Source organism: Acanthochromis polyacanthus, chromosome 21 (assembly GCF_021347895.1).
Source record: "Acanthochromis polyacanthus isolate Apoly-LR-REF ecotype Palm Island chromosome 21, KAUST_Apoly_ChrSc, whole genome shotgun sequence".
Classification (NCBI taxonomy): Eukaryota; Metazoa; Chordata; class Actinopteri; family Pomacentridae; genus Acanthochromis; species Acanthochromis polyacanthus.
The window spans coordinates 12,299,835-12,320,093 of NC_067133.1; the positions used below are offsets into that span (position 1 = coordinate 12,299,835).

At 40.7% G+C, this 20,259-nt stretch overlaps 2 protein-coding genes and 1 non-coding gene across 4 annotated transcripts in view; 1 reads left to right on the plus strand and 2 right to left on the minus strand.

Moving 5' to 3' along the window:
• The window catches only part of kcnh6a (potassium voltage-gated channel, subfamily H (eag-related), member 6a), a 38,975-nt gene extending 31,378 nt beyond the window's left edge, over positions 1-7,597 (plus strand). The window contains exons 10-16 of one of the 2 annotated variants that reach the window (XM_022195301.2): positions 349-601; positions 1,088-1,281; positions 2,453-2,549; positions 2,643-2,930; positions 3,913-4,096; positions 4,708-4,924; positions 6,221-7,597. In XM_022195301.2, coding sequence (XP_022050993.2) covers positions 349-601; positions 1,088-1,281; positions 2,453-2,549; positions 2,643-2,930; positions 3,913-4,096; positions 4,708-4,924; positions 6,221-6,487 — 1,500 coding nt within the window. In that variant the 3' untranslated portion in view covers positions 6,488-7,597. The remainder of the gene's footprint in view (positions 1-348; positions 602-1,087; positions 1,282-2,452; positions 2,550-2,642; positions 2,931-3,912; positions 4,097-4,707; positions 4,925-6,220) is intronic. The other variant, XM_051941438.1, reaches the window with a different exon arrangement.
• Positions 4,138-4,209, minus strand: trnac-gca (transfer RNA cysteine (anticodon GCA)). The gene has a single exon. It is a non-coding gene; the product is annotated as a tRNA-Cys (tRNA).
• A 2,586-nt stretch (positions 7,598-10,183) lies between the features above and the next one.
• dcaf7 (ddb1 and cul4 associated factor 7) lies at positions 10,184-18,270 on the minus strand. The gene is made up of 7 exons (XM_022195291.2): positions 17,892-18,270; positions 17,449-17,607; positions 14,364-14,475; positions 14,168-14,286; positions 13,878-14,087; positions 12,839-12,956; positions 10,184-11,430 (listed from the first exon to the last, which is right to left on the minus strand). The coding sequence occupies exons 1-7, from the start codon at positions 18,027-18,029 to the stop codon at positions 11,258-11,260; spliced, it is 1,029 nt and encodes a 342-aa protein (XP_022050983.1). The 5' UTR covers positions 18,030-18,270; the 3' UTR covers positions 10,184-11,257.
• Positions 18,271-20,259: the final 1,989 nt, after the last annotated feature.

Sequence of the window (20,259 nt, forward strand, 5' to 3'; positions counted from 1 at the left end):
AGTGAGAGACCCATATTTTGCGGGTAATGTGCGTCACATCGCTGCATGGGCTTCTGCTGCTCAGAGCAGCAGAGCATGACGTAGCCGGAGAGCAACATTAGCGGCTGCCAATTCGATATGAGAGTAGATAATCACTTGGAGCTGCTGCCCTTCAAGCCCCGCCTGAATCAATCGCACACATCGCTCTACTTTTCTCACCACTCAGGTTCTCTATCACGAACCTTTCAGATTCATTTTTCACTTTTAGATGACTTGCTTTGAAAACTACAAGACAAAAAGATGCTCATTAAACGATGGATACATTTTGGGATGATTTAAATTCTCCTTTTTCTCTCTGTTTTTCTGCAGGTTTTAAAGGGTTTCCCTGAGTGTCTGCAGGCCGACATCTGCCTTCATTTGAACCGCAGTTTGCTGCAGAACTGCAAAGCGTTTCGGGGTGCCAACAAAGGCTGCCTGCGGGCTCTGGCCATGCGATTCAAGACCACCCACGCTCCGCCAGGTGACACTCTAGTCCACAGTGGGGACATCCTCACTGCCGTCTACTTCATCTCCAGAGGTTCAATAGAAATCCTCAGGGACGATGTCGTGGTGGCCATACTGGGTGAGCTGCTTACTCATTTCAATAATTGGCATCAGTTGTGAACCGAAAATTGCAACAAATTCATCAGTATCATTTGGGGATTTTTTTCCTTTATCTTTCTGTTTTTGTTTGCTTTCTGCCAAGCCTCAGCTGCAAGTGGCATTGGCCTTTACAGCCCACAAACACAACACACACTTTTCTTTGTTGTTGTGTCGCCAGAGGAGTTTGGGCACAGCTCCACTTCCATTCCACTGTGACATTGATCATCAATAGAGCCAGCACTCAGATCTAGGCTGCATAGGTCATTGTTTGTGGGGACCATTAATTTGTGCTGAGCTGCAGCAGCATTGGGGGGCAGTGTCACTGTCATTTTAGTTTTAGGTTTTTTTTAGCTTTTGATTCATACATCATGTTGTCAGTAAACTGTTTCCACTTTGTTAAACATTTATCGATGTACTGCTTCTCTTCCCCTGTGCTCATCTTTGTTTTTTGCTGTGATTTATGCAGGAAGGAACGACATATTCGGTGAGCCCATCAGTCTGTATGGGAGGCCGGGGAAGTCCAGTGCCGACGTGAGGGCTTTGACCTACTGTGACCTTCACAAGATCCTCAGGGACGACCTGCTGGAGGTGCTTGACATGTATCCTGACTTCGCCGACATGTTCTGGAACAATTTGGAGATCACCTTCAACCTGAGAGATGTGAGTGCCACCAGAGGGCGACGTTGCACACAGCATACTCGTAGCGTTTTCTTTGACTCAGAGAACAAGTTGTTGCACTTAATGAATCAATGAATGAAGAGAATCTAAATAGGTGCTCTGGAGTTTTTATTGTGGGCACACAAAGATTTTGACAAACACAATACATACACACAAAGATGAACTCTCTGAACAACAAAAGGTTTCAATGGCATGTTATCAAAATTACAGAATTTATCAATCAGAAATATAGCCTAGCCATGCTTGATCCCATGTTTCTGACGGCACAAGGGTCTAGGGAAGCTCGACAGGGAGGGAGGCGGGCTAAAAGGTTGTCTATCAAATCCCTCTGCAGCAATTGGGTAGGTATACAACCAATCAACGCAACGAATAGGCTGACGTAGTTCCGAGAGCACCGGCGGATTGTGGCTAAGTCCCATTAGCTTCCCAACTAGCGGAGCCACGGAGCCAACTAGTATATTAAGGATTTGCCATATCCCGTCGGCATAAGTCCAAATACGTCTTTCTTCTCAATGAAACACTTAAGTGCCGTCCTTTGTTTATCTTTCAAGTTGAATTTTAGCTTCAAATCTTTAAGGGCTGTGGCCAAAGCCGAGTCGAAAGATAACTGTTTATTGTGCGCCGGTTGTTTCTGTCAGAATCGTCACGCCTCTGTCGTCACTTCATTACGCCCGCCTTCTGACTCTACACTTCATGGTGATTGGTCCGGCCAGTTTTAGGAGAATCCAGCCTCGAGCCTTATGGAGGGTAACTAGACCCTCCCTGGCAGAGAATTAAATTCGTTGCCATGGGTTGTCTAGCGCGGCTAGGCTATCAGAAATAGTCAAAACAGATAAAATTAGGGTAATTTGAATTTTTCATCATCAAACTACATGTGGAAAACCTAACAAAGTCTGACCTTAAAATTGTTATATTTCTTGGAAATAACTTTACTCTGCATGTGTCATTTTAAAAAAATCAAAAATAAAGTGTTTCTTTTGTGAAGGATCGCAGAATCACCTCTTGGCTCACAATTATGCAAACTTAAATCTTACTGAAAACACAGGCCCCAAATCTGTGGCTAACATCACTGATTTATCAAATATCACGACAGAATATATGCTCCTTTAAGGATGGTTTGTATTTTTGAATTACTGAAGCTGATATGTATCAGGCAGATAGAGTAAACCAGACAACCCCGGGCAGGGACTCTGAATGTGGCTACCGTCTGACGAGGCACCGGCGCTCCCTGCGTCGCCGAAATAGGCCAGGTGGGTAAGAGACATGATTAAGCACATTTATAAATGTTTAAATACCTCTGTATTGTTTCATCGTGTCTGTTCGGTGACTCTGTATCTGCACAGATGGGATGGATCGTGAAGACTCGTACCCAGATCAGTCCTGTCCGATGGCGAACCACCACCGGAGCACCATGGCAGGATCTCACTGGGAAGATCTCTGCAGCAGCGCTAGCATCTGCTCACAGTCCAGTGATGAGGAAATGAAGCCTGTAGGACACAGTAAAGGAGAGCCATACCCACCCGGGGGGGACACCAAAGATTACCCACCAGCTGTAGTCAACCTGCTGCCTCACAGCGGACCCTCTGCTGGGATGGGACCTCCGGTAGACCTTGGGGGTCCTCCATACTCAGGCAAAGACTAACAATAATCCATTCATCACTCATGTCTGCTCAGTCACTAATACCCTAAAACATCTTAGTGATCTACCACACAGTTTTATCTGTGTCCTCTTTAGAGGTAGTCCCGCAAATAATTCAGAGTTTTCCAACCTTTGCTGCTGCACGTCGTTCTCTGCTATACAAGTTGCATTAGACACCACATTCTTTCTCTTTGAGTAAAATGTTGACATCTAAACCCCATGTGATGGCACACTGCAGTGAAATTAGGATAAAACACTCAGGAGGTGAATCTCCTTCCTTCCTTCCTCCTTCTCTTTACTCTCTGAATTATTTGAATTGTTTATTTATTTTTATTTTTATTTTATTAGTTTATTTGAACAGGGACAGTGCACATTAATCAACATTTCTGTAAATTTACCAGTTTTAGCTATAAAGCTAGTTTCCAACTGTAGTCCAACTGTAGCGAGTTTCTGGGTGGAAATATATTTGAGTCATTGGGGCTCGGTGCCAAAACAAGTCCAGAGGAGTTAAAGTCCAAAGTTCAGGTTTAAATCAATGTTGTAAAATGAAATGCACATAAAAAAAAAACACACACAGTTAAAACTGGAATTAAAATGCACTAAATACAATCTGAAAAAGGCTCCAAAATGAAAACGATTAGGGGAACTTTATAAAATATTTGCACATTTTTACTTGTGGAATTTAAAGTATCTGCTGGAACTAACTAGAAGTTTAGTAGAAATAGGATGTTAACTTACATTACTAGGTAAGGTACATTTAAAATTTCAACACTACCAATACTAGCAAAAATGAAACTGAGACTAAAAGAAACACAAGTAAAAGGAGGATCTAAAATGAAGCAAAATTAAACCAACAGAGGAATAAGAACTCTAGTAACCTTGTGACAGTCCCTCTTGCCTACATTTTTACTTCAAATAACAATTAAGAAGTGCTTCAGAAGTTTAATATGGACTCCTGTTTTCCTAATGCACAGCAGCAGCTCCTATCAGCATGTCGGGCCTCTACGGATACTGGCCAGACCGCAGAGCCAGTCAGTTCTCAGACGGTCAGAGGCGACCGTCATCAGTCAGGGCCAGTTTTCACCCTCCACCCTGTGCTGAGGACCGGCCCAGCGAGCTGGAGTCCAGACTGGAGCTGTTGCAGTCCCAGTTAAACCGGTAAACTGCTTTTATGTTTGTTCACAAGAATGATAATAAAGAGGGGGCACCCGGATTTGAACCGGGGACCTCTTGATCTGCAGTCAAATGCTCTACCACTGAGCTATACCCCCTGTGCTTCAATGTCCAGGAGGTGGAAGCTTTCAGTTTCACTGTTTCAATGTCACAGTTTCCTTTTTGGTAAAGAGCTCCACCCTGTAATGCTTCTGTGTTTGCATATCATTTCCCAGCTGCAGGCTCCCACAGTGGGAGGTGTATGAGTGTAGAAAAAATGGAAGAGAAAGATGAGGAGGGAAAGACAGATATAAGAAAAGGTCAAAGGTCAGATTGTAGTCATAGGAGAAATCTGTGAAGTCAGTCATATGTACAGCCTTTTAGCTGTGTATTTATTTATATATGTACAAGTGAGAGAGAGATCGTAGAGAGAGCAAGAGAGAAGCCTAGTGGACACTTAGTTAACAGCAGACAAAAGATTCTAAACATACAGTTAAGGACAAAATGAATATTTCCAAAGTGTTTCCTGACCTTTCTGTGGAACCACTGTTGTGCAAATTACATCATTAAATTTAGTAGTGCTTTGCTGTTGTCCTGTTTTCTCTCCTCCTGTCCAGGCTGGAGACCCGTATGACTGCAGACATCAATGTGATCCTGCAGCTCCTCCAGAGGCAGATGGCCCCGGTGCCTCCAGCCTACAGCGCTGTGTCCCCCAGCCCTCACCCGCCTCACCCGCCTCACCCCACCGCCCTGTACAGCGCCGGAGCTCCCACCATCCACACCGTCCCTCCGATCCAGCCGGTACAGATCGACAGCCCTGCCTCACTCATACAGGTGCTGTGATTATCACAACTTTACTGCGCTGTGCACATATATAAGGTGTTTTTGGTCATCTGTTTTTAACGGAATTTTATTAAACAAGCTTGTCTTCAAATGAGACAGAGAGAATCCAGGGATTTTGATGAAACATTATAATAGTATGTAGTGGATTATTGCAGGGTTTTTTCAGTTTTGATGCTTAAATGCGAGAACATTTAGTGGAATTATTGCAAAAATTTAAATGATCTGAATGTTTAAGTAGATTTAAAACATGAAGCAACAAGCAGTTGGAAATGAAAGTTCAGCTTATTGTATTTAGTCTATAATATAATGTAAAGTAACAATTAAAAAAAATTACTGACATTTTTTTCAGTCCCCAATATAGGTATTTTTGCTGATTTATTGATGAAACTTTACAACCTCAACATCGTAAAATAACAAATTACCATTTATAAAAACAATTGATTTTTATAAAACATCTTTTTTGTAATGTAACAGATATTACATATAATTTAACAAACAGGAAAATCTGTAAAATAGCAGATTAGACTATTCAGAATTTTAAGTCTTTAATACAGCGCCCTCCATAATTATTGGCACCCCAGGTTAAGATGTGTTCTTTAGCTTCTAATGAATTCAGTTTTTTTTCTAAATAATATGGGACCACAATGAAAAAAAAGAGGAAAATCCAGCCTTTAATTGAAGTGCATTTATTCGGTGGGGGAAAAAAATCCCACATTAAGAAATAATTCTTTTACATCAAATCATGTGTGACACAATTATTAGCACAACTGATGTTAATACTTTGTACAACCCCCTTTTGCCAACAAAACAGCACCTAATCTTCTCCTATAATACATTTTTCAACAATCTTCAGTGTGAGCGTATGCTTCTGCAATAAAAATGTAATTTATTTTAAGGCTTTCAACACATCTTAACCAGGGGTGCCAATAATTATGGAGGGCGCTGTATTCATAATTTTTCATTCATATAAAGGAAATATCTGCAAAATATATTGTTTTCTGATTTAGTAGTCTAATTGTTCAGTGCTGTAAAAGTACATATCACCATTTATTTGAAAAAAATCCCATTTTTATGTGATTATTATTTACACCTTTGGCCTGAGTTTTTTTTCTTCCTACAGTTGCCATTTAAATTCATTCTTTTTACAATAAAATGACTTTATTAATCCCCGAAGGGAAATTCAATAATTTAATTTTACAAATTCAATTTTAGTGTGATTTTTCAAATTATTATTTTTAAATAGACAAAAAAAGGAGTTATAAACTGAATTGTTCTTTGTCTCTCCAGAGTCCAGACTCTGACTTTAAGCACAAATCCAAGGACTCCCTGTCCAGCGGCATCCACCTCACTGTGGCGTCAGACGACACCATGTCCATGTCGCCGGAGGCCGACCCTCCCCGCCTGTCCTCCGTGGACCTCACCCCTCCTCAGCAGCCTCCTGGACTGCTGTGCGGCCCCCAGCGTTTCCCCTCCCTCCCCGAGCACCTGGAGACCTCCACAGAGATGCAGGAGATCCAAAGGCACGTGTCCGACCCGGTCCTGCCGGGCAGCTAGAACCGCTAACTCCACCCAGCAGCCCCCAGCCTCTGGACGATTCAGCCATATGCTCCCTCAGATCGTCTCGTCTCTCCCCCTGAAACCTCCTCTCCTGTTCAGATGCTGCTGTGGAGCGTGGGACGCCTGGACTTCCGTGCCACAGAGGGTTCAGAGTGCCTCCTGTTTCTTTTGCACAGACTCAAAACCCCTCCGCCTCTATAATCCATGTGCAGCGAAGAGATTACTCCTCCCAGCAGGGTGGAACTAGTGTGAAAACTGAGCAGTGCAAGCTACACAAACTGCATCCCTGAAGGACAAATTCACATTTGAAAGATTATCTGCGTTCACTTTGTATAAGAATTGCACATTTAGCATAGAAAAAAATGTATTCATTTATTTGGAACGGAGATTATTTTCATATTATTAGAGATGTGTTTAAGGAGCACAGTAAATGTGACTGTTAGGTTCAGTGTTGTTGTGGTGTATGTTGAATAATATCAAAAGGCAAAAGGCTGAGAAAGATGAAGGTTTAAGGAGAAGTTAAGAAAAAAAAACACAATTTTCATCTCATCTTCCCTGTCGTGACTTTCTGACATGAATCAGTAATACTTGTTAGGTATGTCATGTGATCATGAGAGAGTATTACGATGTACACAATCAAACAGTGCTAAAAACTTCACTTTCTTGTATGTGTGCATGTAGCTCGAACAGTTTTTGTTCTGATCACGCCCGCTCTGCTTGTCTTTCCCGTTTCTGTCTGTTCATCTGCTGCTCGGCTCAGACTTGTTTTTGGCCTCATGGTTTCATAACGCACCCGATGTGTTTTTCTGAAAGTGCCAACGCTGGAGGATGTTTTTCTCCCCCGTTATTTCGACTCGCAATGGATCGACTGTAAAGGGAAAAACTGCAAAAGGTTATGAGAGATCAGTTGAGTGACAAGAGAAGTGGATGGCGGCTGTCGGTCACATGCAGGCTCAGAGACGAGGCCTGTAAAGAGGATTTCACAGCTCCAACCACGAGGTGAATGTAATGACTTTTGAAGCATTTATAATTCTGTATAATGTTTCTTGAAGCACAAGTTCCTGTTATTTATCTTTTTTTTTAGATTAAAGACACACTGGAGAGTTACTGAGTCCAAAATGCTTTTATTTTCCAAGTTCCTCAGCAAAGCACTGAAAAACCATGAATGCGAAGTAGCAGAATGAGAACAGCAGATGCAAAACATGAGTACATAAATGGCTTATTAGTAGCATGAAGCGTTCAAATCCAAGTCTTAAATATAGTACACTGGAGTCTGCTATATATGTGTGTTTGTAAAGTCACTGTTATTTATATAACATATGTAAAACAGCAGACGTTGAGCCAAAGTCCTTTCCAGTAGAGAAAAACTATTAACATTAGAAATTCACCCAACAAGTTAAAATATTAAAGTTAAGACCCCACAGTATTATATACACTATATTGCCAAAAGTATTCGCTCACAGATCCAAATAATCAGAATCAGGTGTTCCAATCACTTCCATGGCTACAGGTGTATAAAATCAAGCACCTAGGCATGCGGACTGCTTTTACAAACATTTGTGAAAGAATGGGTCGCTCTCAGGAGCTCAGTGAATCCCAGCGTGGAACTGTGATAGGATGCCACCTGTGCAACAAATCCAGCCGTGACATTTCCTCGCTCCTAAATATTCCACAGTCAACTATCAGCTGTATTATAAGAAAGTGGAAGTGTGTGGGAACGACAGCAACTCAGCCACCAAGTGGTCGGCCACGTAAACTGACGGAGTGCGGTCAGCAGATGCTGGGGCGCATAGTGCCAAGAGGTGGCCAACGTTCTGCACAGTCAGTCGCTACAGACCTTCAAACCTCATGTGGCTTTCAGATTAGCTCAAGAACAGTGCTTCAGCAGAGAGCTTCATGGAATGGGTTTCCATGGCCGAGCAGCTGCATCCAAGCCATACATCACCAAGTGCAATGCAAAGCGTGGGATGCAGTTTTGTAAAGCACGCCGCCACTTGACTCTAGAGCAGTGGAGACACATTCTCTGGAGTGACCAATCGCACTTCTCCATCTGGCAATCTGATGGACGAGTCTTTTTTGGCAGTTGCCAGGAGAACGATACTTGTCGGACTGCATTGTGCCAAGTGTAAAGTTTGGTAGAGGGGGGATTATGGTGTGGGGTTGTTTTTCAGGAGCTGGGCTTGGCCCCTTAGTTCCAGTGAAAGAAACTCTGAATGCTTCAGCATACCAAGACATTTTGGACAATTCCATTCTCTCAACTTTGTGGGAACAGTTTGGAGCTGGCCCCTTCCTCTTCCAACATGACTGTGCACCAGTGCACAAAGCAAGGTCCATGAAGACATGGATGACAGAGTCTGGTGTGGATGAACTTGACTGGCCTGCACAGAGTTGTGACCTCAACCCGATAGAACACCTTTGGGATGTATTAGAGCAGAGACTGAGAGCCAGGCCTTTTGTCCAACATCAGTGTGTGACCTCACAAATGCGGGTTCTCCAGCCACGCGATGATCGTATTCATCATGGCGTCCATGTCCAGAGCAGTGATGACATCGTACTGCTTAAAGTCATCTTCTCCAACTTCAATCTGATCTTGGGGCTTGAAGAAGTCATCCTGATGGACCACGCAGCAGTTGGGCAGGTTCTTGATCAGGCAGTTGGTGAGGGTGGTTTTCCCTCCATTGGTTATGCCGCCGATGCTGATGATGTACTTCATGTTCTCAGATTGGTCAAAGCTCGGAAAAAGGGACAAAAATGTCAACAAAAACTGGGTCGGGAGTGATTGGATGTAGAAGAAAGCTGAAAAAGAGAAGGTTGCAGCAGGAAACGTCAACTACGGGAGTCCTCCATGGCACTTGAGTTTAGTGAGTAAGGTAAGAGCAGAAAGAGAGCTGCCACTCGGACGCGGTTCTTCCACCCAGAGAGGACCTCTTTCTGTTGTTGCTGCCACACGTACTTTAAACTTTAATACACTTTATATGGACTGGTTATGTACAATGTACCCTCTGTATTTAGACACCAGTCTGTAAACCTGTTTATTTCTGTTGTGTCATTGAACTTTTTAACGCGGTGCTCAGTGGAGAGTGACTCAGTTTTGGATCCAGCTTTAAGCAGACATTTGAAAAACTGTCTTTAACACTTTACAGATCTGCAAATTCAAACAGAGGTAACGGTGTAGATTTACATCAAGGCCACTTTTAAAATAAAGGAATTATTTAAATGAATAGAAACTTCTAAATATCTAACTTTGATGTAAGAAATGTAATGGGGTTTAATCAGCAACTAAATAGGAACTCAAACTGTCATCACATTTGCTAGTTCTGGGAAAATACATTTAACTGTTTGTTCTGCCTATACAGGAGGAACATGAATGCTGATAGTAAAACACAGCAGGAGAGGGAGGAACTTTACGCCTCATATGAAGGTAAACACTGGCCAGTGGAAGCACAAAACATTCCAGCCTAGTGACTCCCACAGAGGGTAGAGCTCAGTGGTAGAGCATTTGACTGCAGATCAAGGGGTCCCTAATTCAAATCTGGGTGCCCCCTGGATTAATTTATTATCCTTAATCTTTGACCTGAGGCTGTTTAGAAGCAGAAAAACTGATAACTAACTCCTAATGCGGCATAATGACTGATCCTATGTGACCATGACCCCTATTAAAACTCCACAAAATAAGCCCACACCAATACACAGTTGGTTTCTAAGACATGGAGGAATACAATTTATTAGAGCAAATTCAATAATAAACTTTATGAAAAAAGCTACAACATGAACACTTGGCTTACCAACATCTTAAGTTGATATATTTATATGTATGTACAGTTTGCCTTGTAATGGCATGCTACAAGGACATGACCCTTTAATTACTGAAAACAACAAAAAAAATAAGAGAGGCAGACAAAGACGCAGTCAGAAAATTGTTTTTTCCTTCCATTTCACAACTCACTCTAACAAAGAAAAAAATGCAGCTTTCCAAGCACAATCTTCTACAAATAAAAAGAAAGAAGAAGAAGAAGAAGAAGAAGAGAGTAATTAGGGAGCTAAAAGGCTGAACAACATTGCTCTGGTAGGTTGTCAGTGTTGCTGGTTGCTTCTCAGCGTCACCAGTCAAACTAAAACACACCATAAGATGACGGACACCACTGCAGTGACGACACGAATCCCTCTCAGCTTATTTTACAATTCTTAGAAGTAGCACAGGTCGTGAGTCTGAACCCGGACAATTGTAGAGAGGATACCGGACACACACCCATTTGACAAATTTAACAGCTTAAATTGCCACGAGGGTAAACAAGACTAGAATATACTGATCCATGAATCACCAGTAATATGGTATGTATCCACACGAAGGCTACGACAGACGCGTTAGAGAGGCCGTCTTCTGCCACCTACAGCAGTTTGTATCAACCCAGACAAACTAAAACAGATGAAATGCACAACATCTAAACCCTTCATGATAATCTCACAGCTGGCTGAAATCACACCGACACGTATAAAAATCCCACTTTCATCGACAACAGCGCAGAGCTCTGCTGAACACTACCTTGTGAGCAAAATAAATAAGAGCTTAAAACATTTTTAGTAGAAGAACAGCGGAGTAGAGACGTGGCAAAAAAAACAAAACCAAAATGTAAACCAGGTTATTGCGGAGTAGGTATGTGATACTCCAAACACGTTCGGAAAGTTCACTCATGGCCTCATCCTCGTCCTGGAAGAAGACGGGATGAGGACTGAAAAAAGTCCAAATTTGAAACGGCTCCAACGCTTTTAGACGCGCAGGATCTCCAGGCAGTTGTTGTAGCAGATGGCAATCCAGTCCGGCTGCGTGGACGCCCACTGCACGTTGTTGATCTCCCCTTCAGCCGTGTAGGCCAGGATGGGATCCTCAATGGCTCTGGGCATCTGCTGGATGTCCCAGATCAGAGCCTGGTGGTCGTCGGCTGGGAGAGGACAGACACAGTGGACATTAGAAGGGCTGCAGAAAATCTTTAAGGGCTAAAACCATACTAGATAAACTAACTGGGCCACAGCAGCCATCCTTATTAGGCTAAATAGATTATAAATAAGCACGAAAAGCTCGTATCTGTAACATCAGTATGCAATAAGTCAGAATTCAGGAAATATGTGGCTTCAGATTTTGTAACTTACTTATTATTTAGGATCACAAACTAAGTTCTGTAAAATATTTTGGCTGAATTGAAAATTTTACATGTTTTCAGACCTCAAAACTGGAACCTTGACTTATAAGATTTGTCACACATCAAATTGATACTGATGTTAAATGTCTCAAAAGTTGGTGAAATGTTGACCCAAGACTCTACTTTTGCAGCAAATATAGACACATCCATATTTGCACAATTAAAGGAACTTTCGAGGGCCGAAGTATCACCCTTGTTTAAAAAAAGCATACTTTTATTTTCAATGACCAACAATGAAAAATGTGGCCTCTACTAAAACCAAATTCCCAGTCTGTGTACAATCAAGACAGAATTCAGGAAATATGTTGCTCCACCATATGAGATTCTGTAAAGTATTTTGTCAAAATTATATGAATATCATGTTTGCAGACCTGGAAATTTTTTTAATTTTACCCTCAAAAATGCACCTTATTTGAGAATCTGGAGCCTTGCCTTTTAATATTTGCAACACATCAAATTCCACTGATAGAGGCTTTAAAAGTTGATCAAATGTCCAACAAATGCCTGTTTTTAGGAAGAAATATGGCAGCATCCACACACTGACTTACAGACCCAAATATCATTCTTGTTTGGAAATGTTGTGCTTTCTTTTATTTAAAAATGTGGCCACTCCTATAGCCAGAATTCCCAGTTAGTGTCAGAAGACAGAATTCAGGAAACCTGTTGCCGCCGTCGTCTCAGATTCTGTCATTAAAGATCAACTGAACTGCTGTAAAGACTGAAAAACTGTTGGGATGAGAGCATACTGACCAACCAGTCGGCCTGGAATAAACAGCCCGGGACATTGAAAGTAATATTTGAGACTGGAGCAGCATGAAGTGTATAGATGGTGACGATTAGAGGTGAAGAGAACAGCCTCAGGCCTGTTCAGCCTAATTTTAGTCCTGCCTGAAAAAAAACAGCTTCCTTTTTCAGCTAAATAGGGTCAACCTGCTTTTTGCTAAAGTGCAACACACCATCGCCTGGAATCTACGGTGAGCTTAGCGCTACTTTTACAAGATAAAACGGATGCCATTGAAATTATTGTGTAGCTTTCTGGTGTCTGACGAGCCTTTAAATGTATGAATAGGACACTCTAGCCATCTTGGATTTTACCCGCAGCTGAAGCCGTGCACCTCTGTCTATGTAAGCGGTTTGAACTCCAGCTTACCTGCAGTGCAGATGTGACACGAGGAGTGAGGAGCCCAGGCGATGCCGTTAACGCAGGCGCGATGGTTGTTGAGCCGAGCCACCGGAGTACACGGCACACGGACGTCCAGGATGACCACCTATCACACAAATAAAAAAAAACTTTAGAAGTGGTAGCTTTTAATTGTAACACACAATCTTTCTCAAGCAGATGTATGAGAATGTAGATGGTCAAATCTGTCCTCTGAGGTTAAAAATGAACTTAATCTGACTAATAAATAAGAAGTCATGCACCGTTCCTCACTATGCTCCTTCATCTGCTGAAAAAGACGGTTTAATTTGAATTAGAAACTCCACAATGAACAAAACCAGAAAAAAACTGCAGCAGTATAATAAGAGTTATATTATCCACGTAATAAATATGAAATCACACTGAAATTAACCCTCTGAGCAACAAAACCAAACCTAAGCTTAAAATCAAGATACTTCATTGTGTCTGAATTAAAATTTGCCAAAAAAAAAAAACACACCTTGACACAACTGTGACAGTAAAGAAGCTGTGACTGACAGCCATGTGACAAAAACTGAGGGATTTTACTGGTTGAACTGCAGGCAGTGTTTACAGGAGACTAGCATGAAAGCAGAAACTGCAGGTACCACAATATCTCTAATATGTAGACTCGCCATTTATATTTTCAGGTAATCAAAAAACCTGGTGGCACTTGGAAAATGCTGTACATATGTTTATTTCAGATATTTATTTTTTGAGAAAATAATCAAATACATTTCACTTCTGGCATAAGTGTATTCTAGTGTACAAAAGACTTTCTTTGCTCTCTCTGTTTCTTGGTTGTGATGTTTCCATAGAGACCCAGGACTTCTTGTAGTGAAAAATCAGCTCAATCACTTGGGGTTCAGAGGTGTAAAACATCTATAAAATCCAATACTTGGTGTTGGATTCACTCACTGGTGTCGTAGAGATTTTAAAATTTCTTAGAAAGCCTTTTATGGATTCCATGTTTCAATCTTAATACAGAAAAGCTGATCTGCAGCATACTGACCTCCATGCCGTCCATGGCCATCGTGGCCAGATAGTTGGGGTCCTGTTTGTTCCAGCAGAGGCGGAGCAGCGGGTGGTGCTGAGGGTCTTCATAGATGATGGTGCTGTGCTCGAGGTGTCGGAGGTCAAACATGCGGACGGATCCATCAGCTCCCACAGACGCAAACATGTCACGACCGCCTCCTGCACGGCTGAACGCGATGTCATACACCTGTACAGACACATACAAGTGTTCAGCTACATATTCTTCTGCAAACACGACCACACGGGGATGCATTATGCGGCACTGACCTCTTTATCATGAGCGATCAGCTGAGTCTTCACGTGTCCGGACACCAGGTTAACTCGTCCTAACACCTGACCGGTCTCCAGCCCCCAGATAGTACAGGTGGTGTCGATGCTGGAGGTGCCTGCAGAAAAAACAACAGTCAGAAAAGGAGAAACTAAATCCAAATAAGAGCTTCAATAGATGTCCGATGCTCCTTACCCAGCAGATTAGGATCAACTTCATTCCAGTCGAAGGAGGTGAGAGGAGCACAGAAGTCTGAGTTCTTGTTGTTATTCAGCAAACATTCGAGGCGTGTTTCTGTGTCGCTGACCTGTGAGACAAACGCAGAGGAATTTGGCAATGAGCAGACTTTTAAAAACAAGCACCATAGACCAGCCAAAGTCACAGTTTCACAGCTGCCAGCTGGCCGAGCTGAAGGAGTAAACTAACTGATCTCATCCTCACAATAGGGCAGTTTGTCTTAATGCTACAACTGAGCACGATTGGGAATTGACAGACATAGATTTCTTCTTTTTAGTCACTTGAAGTAAACTCATGGACCGCTACAGTACACAGTTCAAGTTAAGTAAGGCCAAAATGACTTGTAAATTTCTCAGTACTTCCTGAGTTCACAACAAGGCTCAGTCCTTTAGTTCCAACAGAAGAAGTGAGTTGTAAACAACATGTCACAAATATGAGGTTTGAGTTAATGAAAGGCTCAGTGATGTTTTACAGCAGCCTGACCCCGTTTTTAGCAGCTGTTCATCTGCTGCAAGGGACAGTGAATGAAAGACTGAGAAAAATAAACTGCATTGTGTGTTTCTGTGATAGTGAAAGAAGATGTGGCTGATTGCGTCACAATGGAGCTCTCTGACACCAAAGAACAAGATATATTATCACTTTGGACACACAGACAGCATTTGATTAGATCTTTTCAGGGTTGGCTTTGATTTGGATTGGATTTGGTGATGGAGCTGAACATTTAATTGAAATATTAGAGGACTCTCAATTAGGGCTGCCACTAACAATTATTTTAATAATCGATTAATTGGCCGATTATTTTTTCGATTAATCGATGAATCGGATTAAAAAAACATTTTTAATTTCCACCTCTTTATTCAGAAATAGAAGATTTGGAATGACAGAACAAATAAGATTATAGGGAAGCCTTCATCTTCAACCACTGACAGAGGCCTCGCATCAGTGACGTTCATGTTGAGGATGCTCTCAGTGAGACAGCTGCTTGCTGTGATGTACATGTCTTTCTCATCATAAAGCCTATCAATGCAATTCATCCTGCCTCACTCCAACACAGACCAGTGTCTTCACTCTGATGTCAGAAAATTAAAACTTGAGGCTTAATCTTCAAATTATTACCACTATAGTGTGCAAGTTACATTCATTTGTAATGCATATTCAAACCCGGCTTTAGCTGATGAAAGGGAAATAAAACCTCTTACAGTCACACACACCCTATCTGTCATTAATCAGTTAATAGGCTAACTCGAGCATCAGAAAAGCTACCAGAGAGACTGATATTACGTTTCCTCACTTTAAAACGGAACAAATGTAGGATAATGCAGTGACTTAAGGTGCGTGTGCACTAGATGCGATACATGGCATGTGGCCGGTTGGTGCGTTTCCATCTGCGATCCAGTGTGTTTACCTGCAGCTCATTATAAAGTAGACTCGACTTCTACTGTCCTTAAACATCTAAACTAGCCGTCGTTGAACTAAAACCAGGACAGGTTCAGCTGCTGCACAGATTATTTCTCGCCTCAAATGCTTCAGAAATACTTTTCCTTCAAGTTTTTTCGAAATAATAGAGAAAGTTTGCGGCCCAGCCGCTGTGTTTATCAGACTCATCTACCGGACCATCAAGCTGAAAGCGCGGTCACGTGACCACGTAGTGGCCCGCTCGTGACCGTCGGGCATCAGTGCGATTTTCAGATGCGTGCATTCGCATGTAGTGGACACGCAGCATGTCTTCGTTTTGTGAAGCGTGAAATGCTCCCATACTTTTAAGGACTTCGGTCAAACTGTTTTCTCCATGCTGGTCTTTTAAAAAAAATACCTCCTCTGCTCTGCCTCTACCTCGCTCTGTTCAACTCGCTCTGCAGGTGAAGTAGACGGCTCCGCGACATGACGAGTGACGCATGAATCGCGCGACACAACGAAACGATAATGCAATTCGTTGCCAACGCTTTTAATAATCGATTATTATCGATTTTATCGATTCGTTGTTGCAGCCCTACTCTCAATACAGTGAAGCAGAACTGAATGATTTAGGCAAAATATCTAACAGTGATTTTACTGACAGATAATGTGATTTGATATAGAGAAACCTACAAATCTTATTATCCATACATAAAGGAGCAGGCTTGTTTGATAGAGCATCACATTTTTAATCTTTGTCTCAGTGGGAAAGAAATGCAAAAATTACTATTTCCACTAAAATCTTGGCTTCTGTTGCAACATATGTTGAAATAATTGCAATATATGTTTCAGCAGTTGAGTCTGATCATTATTATCTATAGGGAGACCATTACTCGCAATGGAGGGTACAATATTTCACTATCAATATTTTTTTCCCTGCCCAATATTCATTTTTACTGGTTACTAACTCATCATTTGCTTAAGCTGGAAAGATTGCCATACAGACATACACAAGAGTTTATTTGATTGATTAAAAAACAACTAATTACAATGTTCTGGTGAAGAGTTATACCAATAATTATTATTTAAATTGAAAAATACACATTAGTCTATTATGTCAAAAGTGTATTTGTTCTCCTGACGACATCTGTCTAGCTGAGAGTTCACCGTATCCATCCAGCATTTTGTTTCTGTCTTTTGGACATAGATTCTGAGTCTGCCTTGTTTTGTTAAGCAGTTTGTAAGAAAGCAGATTTCATTTTTACCATCTTTAAGAGTGTAAAAGAGCTCCAGCTAAATCCACAGCTAAATCATAGACACGTCAACTCATGAAAGCACACACAGATTCTTTACTCACATATAAAAACAAATGCATTTTTGTACGTTCATTTCATTATCAATAATGTGAAATTTTGAGTTGCTACAAAATCAGTGTAAACATTTTGTACTTGAACTGAACTGCTTGGTTTAATGAGGGCTTTTAGGAATAAAGTTCTGATGTAATTCCAGTTCTGCAAGCTTCACTGTTGTCAGATTTTACTCTGAGGCCACTGGTTTGCTCCGGCCCTGTCATTCAGCCCTATTTGAAGATCACAACAACATCTAAGCAGCATCCACAGTGTTATTCCCCTAACAGCAGCTTTCCTACCCTCCAGATGCGCAGGTAGTCCCCGCTGGTGGCCAGCAGGTCCGGGTAAACCCCCTTGGTGTCCGGGATCCACATGATCTTGGTGGTGGGATATGGATGGTCAAAGGTGTTCCTGCAGACGAACTCTGAGCTCTCCTCCTCCAGACCCACCAGCTGCACCTGATCACCACAGAAGACCTCATTTCAGTATGAACCAAACTACTGTTTACATGCGGGGTAAAAATAGTAGGAGCTATATATGGAGCTGCTATGAGATATTATAAATAAAAACACCAAATCTGACTTTCTGAATATCCACACTGGGACACTGTTGGTACTTTTGATAACTAAAGCTAGCATCGTTATTTTATCTCTGGGTGCGCAGCACAGCTAGCATTAGCATCAAGTGGCTAACGTCTTTAGCGTGTCGTTAGGTGATGAATGGCCAAAACCACACTACGTACCTTGTTGTTATATTCCTCCACGAAGCTCCCCAGCGCCAGACGAAAGCGTTTGTCGGGACGGACGCTCCAGTTCATGGCGTACACCGTCCATGGCGCCTCGTATTTGTAGATTTCTTTTCTCTTGCCGTGAAGCGACATCCTCCCGAACCGCAGCTAACACGCTAGCGTTAGCTAACTGCGAAATAAGTAGCTCCGCAGGAGAACTGCAAGCAAAGACGTTAACTTACGAGAACAAATGTCAGCAGTGTTGGTAATAAAGACTACTGAATTAAACAAACCCCGTCTCAGACTAAGATTTCTCAGCACTTTACTTAACAAAGAGTAGCATTGCTCGTTACGACCCGAAGAGACGTCAAGCTAACATAACACGAGCGACTTCCGGTTCGTATTTTTCATATAAAAATAACTTATTCGCATTTCAACACTCAAGTCCATAACAATAAATGATGACTAAATTATATTAATAAAGTGTACTTTCACTTTTACTTCTATTACTCAGAATTTTTATCCAAAATTTGTATTTTGATTAATTTATATTTTACTTAATTATATTTTTAGAATTCTATTTAGAACAACAATCAATTGGTTCATCAATTAGTTATCAAGAAAAATACTTTATTATTAAATACTACTTAACATAAAGTCTCACCAAACCTTTTTAAACAATGTCGTTTAATGTTTGGTATTAGAAGCACTCCAGCATGTAACTGATTAGTTATCAACTACTAAGCAAATGTTTAACTATTATGACAATCTAATAAAAGGTTTAAGTAATTTTTCAAGACAAAAAGTCAAAATCCTGACATTCAATCTTCTTAAAATGCATATTATTTGGATTTTTCTCAGCTCCATGGCCATAATGAATTTCCCTTCAGGGATAAATAAAGTTATTGTATTGTATTGTATTGTATTGTATTGTATTGTATTGTATTGTATTGTATTGTATTGTATTGTATAAAATGATTTTCTATGGGTTGTGGACAAAACAGGATATTTGTCATCTTGTGCTTTTGGAAACACTGATCAAAATTTTTCACCTTTTTCTGAAATTTTACAGACCAAACAATTAACCGATTAATGGAGGAAATAATCAACTATGAATGAAAATCTTTGTTAGTTGCAACTCTAATAAAAAAGAATTATCAACTGATGCTAAAACAGTTTAAACAGTAATATTCACATTGTCCTATTCTTATTTTATGTGCGTAATGAACATATTCTGTACTAAAAGAATGTTTTACTTAAATTTATCTTAGTATCTTTCATTGTTGCCTAAAACACAGGGAGAAAATGAAAACCTACGCAACCTTCTAGATGAGGTTTTGTTCAGAACATCTACATTTATTCGAATGTTAGAAGTGTGTTGAATAAATCTGTCCACATATTCATGAGTGTTCATTGTCATCAGTGCAAATAACTGGCTTTAGTTCCTGTTTGGTTTATCTTGAAGGTGTAAACCAGAAGTGTGGTTATGCTATTATGTTTAGCTTGACGAACATTTGTAGTTAGTCACAGTGACGGCTAGGTGGCAGAAAAACTCACTATTATAAATCATGGCCGCATGTTTTTGATGGAACCGAACAACTGTTTCTTCTCGTAGCTCCATGTACAGAGCCAACACTCTATTGTCTGTTTCCAATGTGATAATCAGTGTAGTATTTTGATTTCTGACGAACTAAGCAAAATATGTGGTAACATTTGCTTGTTGAATTTTAAAATAAAAGCAAATTATTTTACTAATAAAATAGGGAGTTTTATTTCTCAGCAGTGATTTTACGACAGGTAAAAGCACCCTTTTCATCTGTTTTGAGATCATAATACCTCTTCTTTCAGACAAATTTCTGTCAGAAATGTGACTTCTTTTTTTGTTTTTACTAAAACAATGTGTGTCTTTATTTTACGAAAAGACCTCAATGGAGATTTTTTTGAGGACTGAACCCACAGACTTTAATTAAAATACATATTTCTCAAAATTAGTTTTTGCTCTTGCTCTGTGACTGAAAACTCCATTTCAGCTGATCTTACATACAGCAAACTTTCTAATTTTTATTCAGTATTCATTCTATCAGCCATAGCTGGATTTTTTAAAAAAAACGTTTTACTCCTAAAGAAATGATCATTTAATTTATTTTTTTACAATGCTTTCTGATTTATAAAGTGATTTTCAAATAAGAGAGATATCTCTTAGAGAGAAATCTTTGGCTCAAATACGTCAATGAAATGAAACAAAAATTCTGAAGATGGCTGTCATTAGTATATGTAATTATAAGCTTAAATATGCAAATAATTTTGGAATAAGTAATCACACTGGGAAGTTTCATGGTGGTATCTGTTAAAATCTGTATCATATTCACCATATTCAATTATC